General features: G+C 38.6%; 2 protein-coding genes across 3 annotated transcripts; one reads left to right on the top strand and one right to left on the bottom strand.

Moving 5' to 3' along the window:
• The first annotated feature begins 1418 nt into the window (after positions 1 to 1418).
• LOC105691524 (centrosomal protein of 104 kDa) lies at positions 1419 to 8120 on the top strand. Its single transcript, XM_012410051.3, has 16 exons — positions 1419 to 2648; positions 3404 to 3568; positions 3771 to 3982; positions 4219 to 4405; positions 4500 to 4711; positions 4815 to 5025; positions 5140 to 5287; positions 5364 to 5493; positions 5564 to 5790; positions 5881 to 6150; positions 6245 to 6458; positions 6535 to 6713; positions 6778 to 6923; positions 7001 to 7102; positions 7193 to 7318; positions 7401 to 8120. Exons 1-16 carry the CDS (start codon positions 2609 to 2611, stop codon positions 7469 to 7471), a joined length of 2640 nt encoding a protein of 879 aa, XP_012265474.2. The 5' UTR covers positions 1419 to 2608; the 3' UTR covers positions 7472 to 8120.
• LOC105691525 (tRNA (cytosine(34)-C(5))-methyltransferase) lies at positions 5557 to 11933 on the bottom strand. 2 transcript variants are annotated; one of them, XM_012410053.3, is made up of 12 exons: positions 11725 to 11933; positions 11050 to 11538; positions 10850 to 10934; positions 10558 to 10720; positions 10361 to 10468; positions 10049 to 10236; positions 9789 to 9933; positions 9354 to 9686; positions 8896 to 9263; positions 8630 to 8806; positions 8361 to 8537; positions 5557 to 6053 (listed from the first exon to the last, which is right to left on the bottom strand). In XM_012410053.3, the coding sequence occupies exons 1-11, from the start codon at positions 11788 to 11790 to the stop codon at positions 8374 to 8376; spliced, it is 2286 nt and encodes a 761-aa protein (XP_012265476.2). In that variant the 5' UTR covers positions 11791 to 11933; the 3' UTR covers positions 5557 to 6053; positions 8361 to 8373. The 2 variants fall into 2 exon arrangements, with proteins under 2 accessions (XP_012265476.2, XP_020711173.2); XM_020855514.2 differs by lacking the exon at positions 5557 to 6053 and having other exon boundaries at positions 8106 to 8537.
• Between the last annotated feature and the right edge of the window lie 26 nt (positions 11934 to 11959).

Raw genomic sequence — 11959 nt, 5'->3', positions numbered from 1 at the left:
TTTCGTTAGAAGTTTTCCCGCAAGGTGGAAGACCCCTACAGGAGGTCGCGCAAAAGCGCGGTCGGAAAGGTCAAATATGTCACGGGTAAGACGCGATTTTCCGCAGAGGTCAAATTACCGACAATTACCGGCAAACACTAATCACTTCCTTCAATGCCAACAGGTGAATTGAACTATTTTCGCCGCGATGGTTTGACTTTTATTGCTGTTGAGCTTTTGGCGAAGTTCACATAAAATCCTGGATTTCCGGGCAAAATGTCGAAAATGCGAAAAGTAATGAAAGAGTTGATATGCTAATAATGATTATATAATGTTTAAGACGCATTCTACTTTTCAGGAACGAACAAATATATTTTCATTATGAATTTGGTTTTAAAAATTGCAACGATGTGTTCATATTTCTGTATGGAGCTCGTCTTTTATACACCCTGTTGTGTGCGAGACCATTACAGAGAATAAGAAAACATATCGGATATTAGTCGATTTATGATGATTCTTTCAAACGGTTCAAGAGGGAAAGTATAGTTGGTTTCAGGTGATTCAGAATTTCGCAATCAATTATAAGACGTTTGAGTTCGGATCTGCCCTCAGACATGACATTTAGTTCAACGCGATCCTTTGAGCGTTTCTTTCTGTTGTAGTTTGTCGAGAAATTAGCACCTACCGTTTACCACTAATTACTAAATCTATTGAAGACGTTTTCTACTTTCGTACAGGGGCAACAGACACCGCACCCTTGCCGCACCCCACGACGTCACGTGGCCGTCATTTATTGATCCATATAACGAAATTAGAGAGAGCATTTCGTTTGAAATATTGTATAAAAACATCAATTCGATCCGGAAGGAAGATTTGAGACCAAGGAGCCGCACACCGAGAATGACAAGTGTTTCAAGCCACGGGTTCGCGTTGTCGCAGAGATTTACAATACCAATTACGCCCTGACTTAAGGGTGGGGAATCGACCGATTACGAGACACTCGAGCGCAAAGCGTATCCGCCCTCAGCGCAACTCGATTTTTTTGACAACACAAAATTTTTAGAAAAGTTTCATGACGATTTTTTCGTTATATTATGCTGCTCTGGCATCTCCAATATACTATTGTCTTTGGCCATTAACGAAGATAATTAATCAATTTATTTCCGGGTATTTATATCCTGCCAATTGCAGCCAGTAGAATGTGACATCAACGATAATTGGATTTTGTACATTGTAGAGGAGAGATAGAAATCAAGACTGTAGAAACGATTGTCTAAAATGATTTATCGTATAGAATCACATACGAGATTAAAACTTGTAGAACGAGTAGGAGGCAGTGGAAGTATACGAATTATTACACTAGCATATGTCAATCCAATTTATATTTGCAAATATTAAACCGTGAATCCTTTCACGTCATTGTTCTCATTCTGAAACTGGAACTCGTTATAAGCCTCAAATGAAACGTGATATTTTCTCGTGGCAGCTCAGTCATTTTTCTTAAGAGAAAATCCTACTCTCTTTTGCTGAATATCCGCGATGTCCCACGTTCGATATACAACCTCTATAGCGTATGTATGTAAGTACATACATATACATAATATGGACGTCAATGGACAAAGGGTGACCGAAAAAATTGGATTATATTTCTTCGTTCACTTTCAATTTATGTTCCAGCAATGAGTAAATAATATAATGGCAATAGTTATCGCAGATAACCAGCTGTAGCTGCACTGCAGCTATTTGGCATGTATCCCACAATATATCCCACGTAATAATTCGCTGCGGCGATCAATCCTCTGTTGAAACTACGATCTGGAACCCTGGAAAGCTCCGCTGAAAGTAAATTATCGGCGCGAATATACAGCTGATCTCATAAACTTATAAACGGGGAAGTGTGTATGACAATCACTGAATATAATGATATAATTTTGAATGAAATATGATGGTCGAAAGTTTTGAAAAAATATGGGGAAGTGCGCAAGAAATGGGGTGTCGGCGTATTTTATATTTTCAAAATGAACCGCAACATTTATTTTAGCTCTGTGCGCAAAATTAACATGTTAACTGCAAGTGCTGATTATCACAGCAATCTTTGCACGTGCGTGCAAGTATCATGTTCCAAAAAATCAATGCTGCGGGTGTGCGGGAAGTTCCATACTCAAATTATTCGTCAAATTTCTATGGTAATAAAGCTATTCCACGTGCGTGATGTGTTGAAGTCTACTGTGAAATTGCTATTTTTTTTTGTTATACCGTCTCACCCAGTAGACACGAGGTACACGGTAATATGCGTCATTTATGAACGAGCTCAAAGAGCGACGTCGTCGTCGTCGTCAGTCAGTTTCAGTATTCCAGCGCCGTCGCCGAAGGTTGGTTCGTTCTTCTCCTCTTCGAAGTTGAACCGAATCTCAAACCCTATCACTATCAGTTGGCGCCGCATCGCACCAACGAACGAAGGGTTGCTCAGAAACTGGGGCTCGGCTTTACTACCCTTTGCGGCAGTCAGCCCCGAGCCGAGCTTTCAAATGGCTGTGCTTTTTTAAATTCAACGTTGCCATCAAATATATTTTTTAAACATATTTCCGCCGAAATATCAAGTGCTCCGTGACCCTCTCATCCGTCCATAATGCCGAGGAAAATAGGTTTCACCGTTGTTTACGCGACGAGTAAGTAATTCTTGCGAATTTTTGCAAAAAAATGAAATAAAATACCGATCGAGATATTATCTGTTTGAGAAAAAATGAAGCTCAAAATTATGCGAGGAATTCCTTCGCGAAGACTGTGTATGGAAGGATGTGAATTCGGAGAATTTTGTGCAAACCTATCAGCATCAGCTACAGATTTGGTGTCATTGATTTTTCACCGAGTCACGAGTTTCTGGAAGCTGGAAGAAACTGTCTGATCATATTTACCAGACTGATTTTTTATTGCTTAGTTCAGATCGCAGTGATTCGATTGCCCCCGTTTTTTACTCGGAATTGTGAAAGAATGTTAATAGATGAAAAATAATAAGCCGTAACACGCGTTCGTTATCCACGTGTGCCACGTTTCTCACGTGCCCGTAAATTTCGCACAGTTTTCCCACTGATTTTCTCTTGTTATATTTTATGTAGGTATCGGGCGAAATAAGGTCGACATAAATCATTTGATAAATTAATTGTTCATTCATGCCATGTACAGCTACAAAGTTCTTGGCGGTGTATACCCTACATGAACCTACTATTGTTAATAATTTAACGACGATATCGTCCCGTAGCCCGTCTGATCATTATCGATCCGTTGTTTTACCTCTGGATGTAATTTCAACATATGCCTTATATACCTTCCGAAGAGAGATACGAATAATTTATTAAGTCCATATCACACCCCAAACAGAACTGATTTTCCATGATTGTTAACATTCTTTTATTAATATCTACAGGCGAGGAAGACCGCCATTCGTCGTTAGAATTGAATGTCCATGGGCCAACGGTTCGGGGGTGGCAGAGTGCTCGGAGGTGTTCCTTTCCCCAAGAACTTATCCTTCGACTTCACGGGCCTACAAAACTCTCGAGGATACAAGTTTTGGCCCATCAATATCTCATACGTAAGTTTTCGCAGTTCACTACATCATCATCTCGTAGTAAGTCCATCAATGTAACGTTGAAGTAATTATCATAATGAAGAGAATAGTCGGGAAGTTATCTGCATTTGAATACCGGCCATTTCCGTAGATCGGGCTTGCGGCTCCGCCCTATAGAAATGCGCGGTAATTGAAGCGCAAATAAAAAAACAATTCAAATTTTTAGCTGAAAAACTGGAGATATGGACGTCGCAGGAATGTAATGGAACGAATTCAACAGATTTTACGTATCTGGGATACATCACCTTGTCCGATAATGCCTCGACTCTGTACAAGAGCAGAGAGCTGAAGAGCGTGGCTCTTCCGGAAACGGACGCTGCTACGCTTAAGTTAAAACTACATAAGCCACACAATAATGCACACAATGTTCATGAACAGGTGAATACTAAAAAACTTGTTCATCTAGTGGCTGATCAGAGATCGGTGCTTCGGGATGTACCTACATACATATTTTGAAAATAATCTTGAATGACATTATTTTATAACGCTGGTTCATTCATATGAATAATTCCTAACTTTCTGCACCATTTTTAATGTTTTTTCGTAGAAGTATTTTTATAGCTTATTTTTCTAATTTACCAGCCACTTTGGCTTATATTTAGAACTTCTTACAGGTAGGTTTGATCGCGATAAACATTCTGGGTGAACCTTACGGGCAAGAGTACTGCGGTCAAGGTGATGCTCCGTATAATCCGCATTACACTTCACCCTACGATGACCTAGCTTTTGAGATGTACGTAGATCGTGAAGTGGCAAAAATTATTCGTCAGATGGAAATGAAGAAGCTACAGGCTGCGGAAGGTACTACACATTACGAATATTAAGATGAAATACCATAAAAACTATTTTCACAACTCGCCTGGGTTTTCCTTATCTGAATTTTTTCTTGATTTAGAGGAGAGATTCGAGTACGCATCAAAACTAAAAGTAGCCATGGAAAATCTTAGAAAGGCTGGGGAACGCTTAGGAAAATACGAGTTGGAGAAAAAGTATGCTATTGCATTAGAGGATTACGACAAAGCCAAAGCGAAAAAGGCTCAAGCTCAGCAGTACAGACAACAGGTTTACCAGAGTCTAGAAATTGATGATCTACTTGAAGTTCATGGTGTACGTAATACGCGTTTTTTGATATTCTACTTATTAGACAAATAGATCTCACAAATATTGTTGAATTAGCAATACTCAAAAATAATTTTCATCTCCGGATTAGCCTCTGGAAAAAAATGATGAATCTACGATAGCAGGAAAGGAACCCCTGTTGGCTGATGCAGCTGGTTCTGCAACGGCAGCTGTTGCAGTTGAGGAAATAACTTCGCCACCTAGATTAGTCGTTCCGCCAACTAGAGACGGAGCGTTATCACCTACTGGTCCTGCTCATCAACAACCTCCATCTCCTCTTCATCAAAAACCGAACAGCCCTGGTGAGAACCCCGGCTGACTGATCCAGCCAATTTAATTCAGAATGAGAGATGTCAAATGCATTGATTTTTCGAGGCAAAAATTTTATTATCATAATGACAAAGTTGTATTCACAGAAGCCACAGATCACCCGACGAGTGTTGTATTAGAAAGACATAATGGATGCAACAAGGGTTCTCTCAGAAGAAAAACAAAGTCTGCTGGTCCGATGCTCAGGTCAAGCTACGAGGCTTATGAAGAACGAACGATACCGGCACTTAGACAGTAGCTATCTTTCAATGATTAATATGCTTGTATAATAGTTTGTTTATTTTTCAAATAATACTGTTCACTTGTCTAGCTCTCACACAAACGAATTCACAAGGGAATGTCACCTGGATAGTGCAGAGCTGACTAAAGTTACTTCAAAACTGAATGATAGAGAAAAGAAACAAGCGGCTCTACCGATCTCTGTATTTGGAATGGATATGGTAAACTTCCATACCTTTCTATTTTTTTATTCAATTTTGAAGGAGAAAACCAACAGTTTCATCTCTTTAGGTAGAAAAATTTTATTCCAAACAATTCACGGACAAGGAAGAAGGGCTTATGCAACTCAAAGATGAGTTGAGAACATTCGATTCTGAGGATTCTAAACATTCGGCGAATAAAACGGCGAGAGCTGCAATTTTACTGTTACATCGGGCTCTTAGAGATAAAGTGTTCAGCGTTTATAGCTTGGCTGCTCAATTGATCAGGGTATTTTTCACAGAGTTTGCTGTGGGTCGGTAAGTTTTCACCCTAAATATTTCCTCCGGATATAACTATCCGGTTGATAAATTCAAATACTTATTATACATTCTTTTTTCTATCATCAGAGTATCATCTGCCGAGATAGCCCGCAGCGTAGATCGTTTGCTACCGGAACTTCTTACAAAATCAGGGGATACAACGCCTAGGATTCATAATATGGCTGTTCATACTATTCTGAGTATGGTAGACTGCAAGTGTGTCAGAGAACTGCACATCATACCCGTTCATCTCAGCAGACCTGTAAATAGTAGCACGCATCAAAGATTAGCACTAAGCAGGCTGGAGATGGTCGAGCAACTGATATTAAATCATGGGATTTCAACGGACAAACAAAGGTGAGGTGAGATGAAGCAAAGATTTCAATTGATCAGAATTTCAGCTACATCGCATAAAGGCACCAGTTGTTATTGTTTGAACTTATTGTTGCAGCGGTCTAACATGTCGAACTCTATCAGAACTGGGACTATCAGGGCTACATCACCCCGCAGAAGCCGTCAGAAAAGTATCCGAAAGAATATTAGTATTGGTTTATAAAGTGAACCCAAGGCTGGTCAGGAAGCAATTACCTCCTGATGATGATATCACCAGGAGGAATTTACTCTACAGACAATTGTTTCATGAATTTGACTTGATTGATCTTCAGGTACTTTGATAGATTGTACGAAATTTCGCCAATTTTTTATGAAATCTACTTAGTCAATGTCTTTTCGTTCCTACAGAGGAAAAAGAATTTAGAAACTAGTCAGAAGTCTACAACGCCTATCCATACCAAACCTGTGGAAACTAATGAGGCAAGTGTCGCTAAATCTCCACCAAGAGCTAGTCCTGTTGTTAGTACTAGTAGTTCTATCAGCATAACATCACCCTCTGATAACAGCACTGACCATAAAGGAGACAAGTTAGTATCGAGCTCCCAAGTGAGCTACAGTTTAAACCGTGTCATAATTTCATCTACTTTACAGAATGTGCATATTCTGCTTGTCGAAAGGACAGGTTTATTCAGAAGAGGGTTTGAATATACATTATTGGAGGACCTGCCCAATGTTGACCAGATGCGAAGCATGTAAACAAGTTGTAGAGGTTTCATATGTTAATCTCCACTTATTGAGTGAGTATCTTTCGTACTCCTAGGCAGGTGATCAATGATTACAGAATATATGTATACAGTTAAAAATTCCTCCACAGACGAATGTGATATGAGAAATAATTACGTCAAATGTGATACGTGTAAGCAGGCTGTACATTTAGAAGGTTTGACGCAACATGCAAACAGCGATAATTGTACCAGTTAGTATTACTGCACATTTGACATTAACTACATAGACTCGCGTCTTTTCTTTTGTATGGAATGAATGACAGGATTTTTTGTTATTACAGAGCCATTAGAAGGATGTGACAGGTGTCCATTGTGCCACCTTATCATTAATCGCAATAAGTGGCGAGATCATCTTATGGGAGAACAACCTTGTGCTAACAATACTAGAAACAAACTCAACAAAAGTTGTAAGTTTATCGACATCCGTTAACAATGGTGAAAATTTTTTTAATATTCTACACTGAAAATGAGAGGAAAGTTGACTTACAGGTTCAAAATCACCATCAAACACACAAAATCTTGGTGGAAAATTGACATCTCCGACCGGTAGAGATTACTAGCATCGACTCTTGTATAGCAGTATATAATGAAGACTTTTTAGAATTTTATTCATTTTATAGTATACGTATTTGTTATAGAATCGTAATGTTTCTACATATTTGTATGTGCATTAAAATATCTTATTTCCAGTAGATCCCGTCCCGTACATCGTACACATACTAGTAATTTGTTATTACTATCAAATTCACGAAAGTTAAAGCTTACCAATGCAAGCTCATGCATAGAATGCATCACAGATCTCATTTTGTCAATTGATACAGGATTAAATTTGGTGATCATCGCCACTTCCTGCAGCAAATTACATGTCAAGTGTGCTGTAAATATTTTTGCATTGGTAAAAATTAATGCAGCGTGTTCCTGTATCAAACGGAAATTATTCACTTCCAATGAGCTAGTGAAACCGGCCATGTTTTGATAGGACAAAAGTTCTTCTCTTCCGACCATATTCGTCAATTTTTATAAACTTTGAACAAACCGTATACTTAAATATACAGGGCAACAACACTAGCTGAACAATAATTTGAAAGGGTAATTTGTGCTCAAGTATGTTGACTAAGTATGAAATATTGTTTGTTAATATTGTAATACAGTTTCCTAAAAATTGTTCATGAAGAGTGAATAATTAAAAACCCATTTGTCATTATCAAAGCTCCAAGAGTCTATTTTATTAGATCCTAAAAAGATGGATGTTTATTTTTTTTCCGATACTCACCTGATACAAGCCCGCGTAGATGAAGGTTGGAAAATAATACCAACTATGATTTCACCAAATAACTGACAATGTTTCTTCTAAATGATAAATGCAGAATTGGCAATAGCACTGTGCCGTTCGAATCTGAACCTTGGGTTTCCCCCTAACAGCAATTTAGGTAGATAATATTTACATACGCAGTGGTGAACTTTAAGATGCTGTAGTTGATTCGTCTTGCTCCATGTCGACTGCGTTTTCCGCACCCTTCGATTCCTCTATATTTGCCGTCAACTCCATTTTTTGTTCAGTACCTCCATTAATCACCTGGGCTTTAGATTTTTCTGCATTCTGATTTTCTTTGAATTTGTTTTTCTCTGAAATCAAAAATGGATACATAATGAAAATAATCTTTTGAATTCTGTGTGCATTATACTTTTGAAATACAACTATCCGAACTGATACTAACCAAATTTCGAACAATCTGCTCCTAGAAGTCGGAGATAGTGTATCGCATCGTGAAGGGGTACGTAGGCTCTCAGCGACATTGTTCCTCGCCAACCGACCATTTGTAATTCCAGGAGGTTTGCGTTGTTCTCATCCACGGTTGGTTTTTCTTTATAGAGTAGAACGCAGCTACCAGTTGCTAAACAACCAAAAACAAAGTTCAATCTCGGACGCAGTTTCTGGTTTTAATCCATACAGGTAATATGAATTACATAAAATGATGATTACCAAAATCTTTCACACGACTTTGCGTCTCTGGGCTCAGTTTACTTATTTCTGGTGGAGTTTGTGGATCGTCATTTAGTAACAATGTTATCAAGTCTTCCTTTGAAATTTGAACCTTACGACAATCACCGACATAGTGAAAAAGGCTGTGCAATCCTTCCTGAGCTAATCGAAACGCGCATCTCATGTTCTTGTTATCACAGCGTACAAAAGTTTTTACTCCTGTATTTATCATCTTCACTTTAGTTTCATTCAGTTTCACAATATCACGGATAGCTGGTGAGGTGAAGTAAATGTTCTTTTTTTTCCCTTCGTGACACCTCACTAGCAAGCACGTTGGATCCAGCATCTCGGATATATCGTAGAACTCCCTAAGATTGAGAGAGATATTTTGTAATTAGTTAGTGCGACAATAATTCATATCTCAATCTTCAAATACCCAGTCTGTTTTCAATACTCACTTGATTGAAGGCCAAACATCTTCTTTGTCATTTTTAAAAAACACAAATGGATCTTCACGATATCCAACAATTCTTTTCCGCTTTCGTTGTGGGCCCCACGGTTTCTTTTCCAGCTCTAATGGTCGCTTTCCATCAGCTACTTTCTCTCCTGCAGCCTCTTTCTCCGCCTCGTCCTCTAAACTCAATTCTTCTCTGTTGTCATTGTTCGTCTGCCCTTCTACATCCTCTTTCGTTTTTTCCTGTTGATCGTTTTCCCATGGTAACAATTTTACTTTTTCTAACACAGCGACGAAAAATCCGCCAGTGTCCTGGTGATGAGGAAGTATTCTCATACTGTAGCAAATAGTAACTTCGTTATTTGTAGCAATAAATAGAAGATGAGAGCGTGGAATATGAAACGTTCAATGAATTTTCAAGATTCTAGAGGCCATATACCTTTTCTCGAGGCAAAATTTATCAACATCTGCTGGATTTGGAGGAAACATATGAGGACGTATTTGGGTCTGCCATTGTTCGGGAACTTCATCCCAGGTTTTATAGTACTGCATATTCTTTGATGCTGGAGTCCAATGACTAACACCTGAAAGAAGGAATATCTTCAATTGAAACAAGTATCTCTCGGAATTACCTACATCAAAGCTCATTACTTTTCTTTTATAGGATTATTGACGGTTATTAAGGTAGAGAGGGCGAACCTGGGTTGCATTTCAGACCAGGAACTAGGTCTCTGCCATCAACCAATCGAACTGAATCTCCAACTTCAGCTAGGATTCTGTGAAGCACGGCTTCGTTTTCTATTGGGTTCAGGGAACATGTAGAATAAACCATTTTTCCACCCACTGCCAAGAGCTCCAAGCCTCTCTGTGCTATTCTGTACTGAATTCTGGTAAAAGTGCATCAATTATTGAACTTATTATGGTGAGCTGTGATTCATCAACCAATAAAATGAGATAAGCCTGAAGTAAATTTTGAGATTCCTAAAAAATATATCAGCGATATTATCTTACCCATGGAGATTATTTCCATTGGCAGGGCTCCACTTACACCATATGTCGGGATTCTTTCTCATTGTCCCATCACCACTGCAAGGCACGTCAGCTAATATTCTATCAAATCTGAAAGCAGAGTTCGCTAAGTAACTTCAGCACCTTCCAACAAAATTTAATTTTTTTACAACAAAGATGAGTAATATGATCTGACTCACTTTAACTTTCCCGTTGTACCATCAGACTTCGTGACTGTAAAATTGGGCATGACTGATGAGTCGTGGTTTGTGATTAGGATATTAGGGCTATTCAATCGCTTGGCCTGATGCACCAGCATGTAACATCTGTTGTTATCCAAATCATTGGCAATTACAAATCCCTCTATCAAAAAATTCACACAAAATGATTATGTCCCCTAGTAAGTCACTGCCCTGTGTAAAATGATGCAAATCTATGCTTAGATAAATGAAGCATCGAATAAACATCTTTGGATTATGGAATAGTGTTTACCAGGATGTGCATTACTGTCATCCGAATGTATCATCTCAATGAGTTGAGCGGTTTTCGAACCTGGTGCGGCGCACATATCGAGAACCTATGGAATTATATTAACATGATGATAGGGATCTCTGAATGGGCAGCTCAATCTTTATGATTTATTTATAAAAATCTTTCAATTCACAAAACTAGAAGAGAGCTTGAGATGATACCTTATGATGTGGCTTGACATCCAAAACAAGGGGTGGAATCATGCTTACAACTTCTTGTCGACTAATGCTCCCACTATCAGTTTCAGCAATCAAGAAATTATGGAGCCTAGAGTAGGCTTCTGACCTTCGAATGTCTTTTCGCGTTAATTGCAGCTGCCAAGCTAAAGAATCTGGATAAAATGGCAGGCATTTCGGATAGAGCTTTTTCTCGACCTCTTCCTTGATTTCAGATTCATCGCTATCCAATTTGGTATTGATGATCTCATTGAAAAAATCCCCCTTTATTATTTCAAGCAATGCCTTTGTCTCTGCCTTTGAACCAGTAATTCGAAATGCGGCAGGTAGGTTCTCCCTCATCTTGTCCATAAAAACTTCCCATTCGTTTTCAGGAATTACATTTTGAGTCTTATAGTAATTCTCAAAGTCAACGTTCTCTCGCACTATCTCCTCATAGCACCTTTGCGGTCGTTTATCCCATTCATCCTTGTTCTAAAAAATATTTGAATACAATCCAAGATACAGTAAGAGAAAAAAATGTTGATTCATTAGTTGTGAATATGAACCCAGTAAAATTCAACAGTAAAATCATAGTCTATATGGATCATATTCTAGCAAGGGGATAAATATAACCTTCAATACCAACCGGTTTATATAATTTATTATGGGACTAGATACCTTCTGCCTGTCACGTCGTTTCTCAGCGAAATTCTTCTTTGCTTTATACTTTCTTCCTTTCCCCATTATCAGGTATAAATTTGCTTTATGAAAAACTCAAACTGCAGTTTTGACACGTGCTAAAGTCTCAGCAACTCGATACCCATACATGCACAAAGCATGTGTACCCATACATGATGATCCTACTCTCCCGCGCTCCATCTCTTTTACTGCCCATATAGAATTAACTAAAAAG

This window comes from Athalia rosae, chromosome 2 (assembly GCF_917208135.1).
Source record: "Athalia rosae chromosome 2, iyAthRosa1.1, whole genome shotgun sequence".
NCBI lineage: Eukaryota > Metazoa > Arthropoda > Insecta > Hymenoptera > Athaliidae > Athalia > Athalia rosae.
The sequence above is the reverse complement of the archived record's forward strand: the minus strand, read 5'-3'. Positions and strand labels throughout refer to the sequence as shown.

Coding starts and splice junctions, on each gene's coding strand:
- LOC105691524 (XM_012410051.3), top strand. CDS start 2,609: ATGCCGAGGAAAATAGGTTTCACCGTTGTTTACGCGACGA. Junction 2,649..3,403: donor CACCGTTGTTTACGCGACGA/GTAAGTAATTCT, acceptor TAATATCTACAG/GCGAGGAAGACCGCCATTCG. Junction 7,319..7,400: donor AAACAAACTCAACAAAAGTT/GTAAGTTTATCG, acceptor GTTGACTTACAG/GTTCAAAATCACCATCAAAC.
- LOC105691525 (XM_012410053.3), bottom strand. CDS start 11,790: ATGGGGAAAGGAAGAAAGTATAAAGCAAAGAAGAATTTCGCTGAGAAA. Junction 9,687..9,788: donor AAATTTTGCCTCGAGAAAAG/GTATATGGCCTC, acceptor TATTTGCTACAG/TATGAGAATACTTCCTCATC. Junction 8,807..8,895: donor AAGTCGTGTGAAAGATTTTG/GTAATCATCATT, acceptor TTGGTTGTTTAG/CAACTGGTAGCTGCGTTCTA.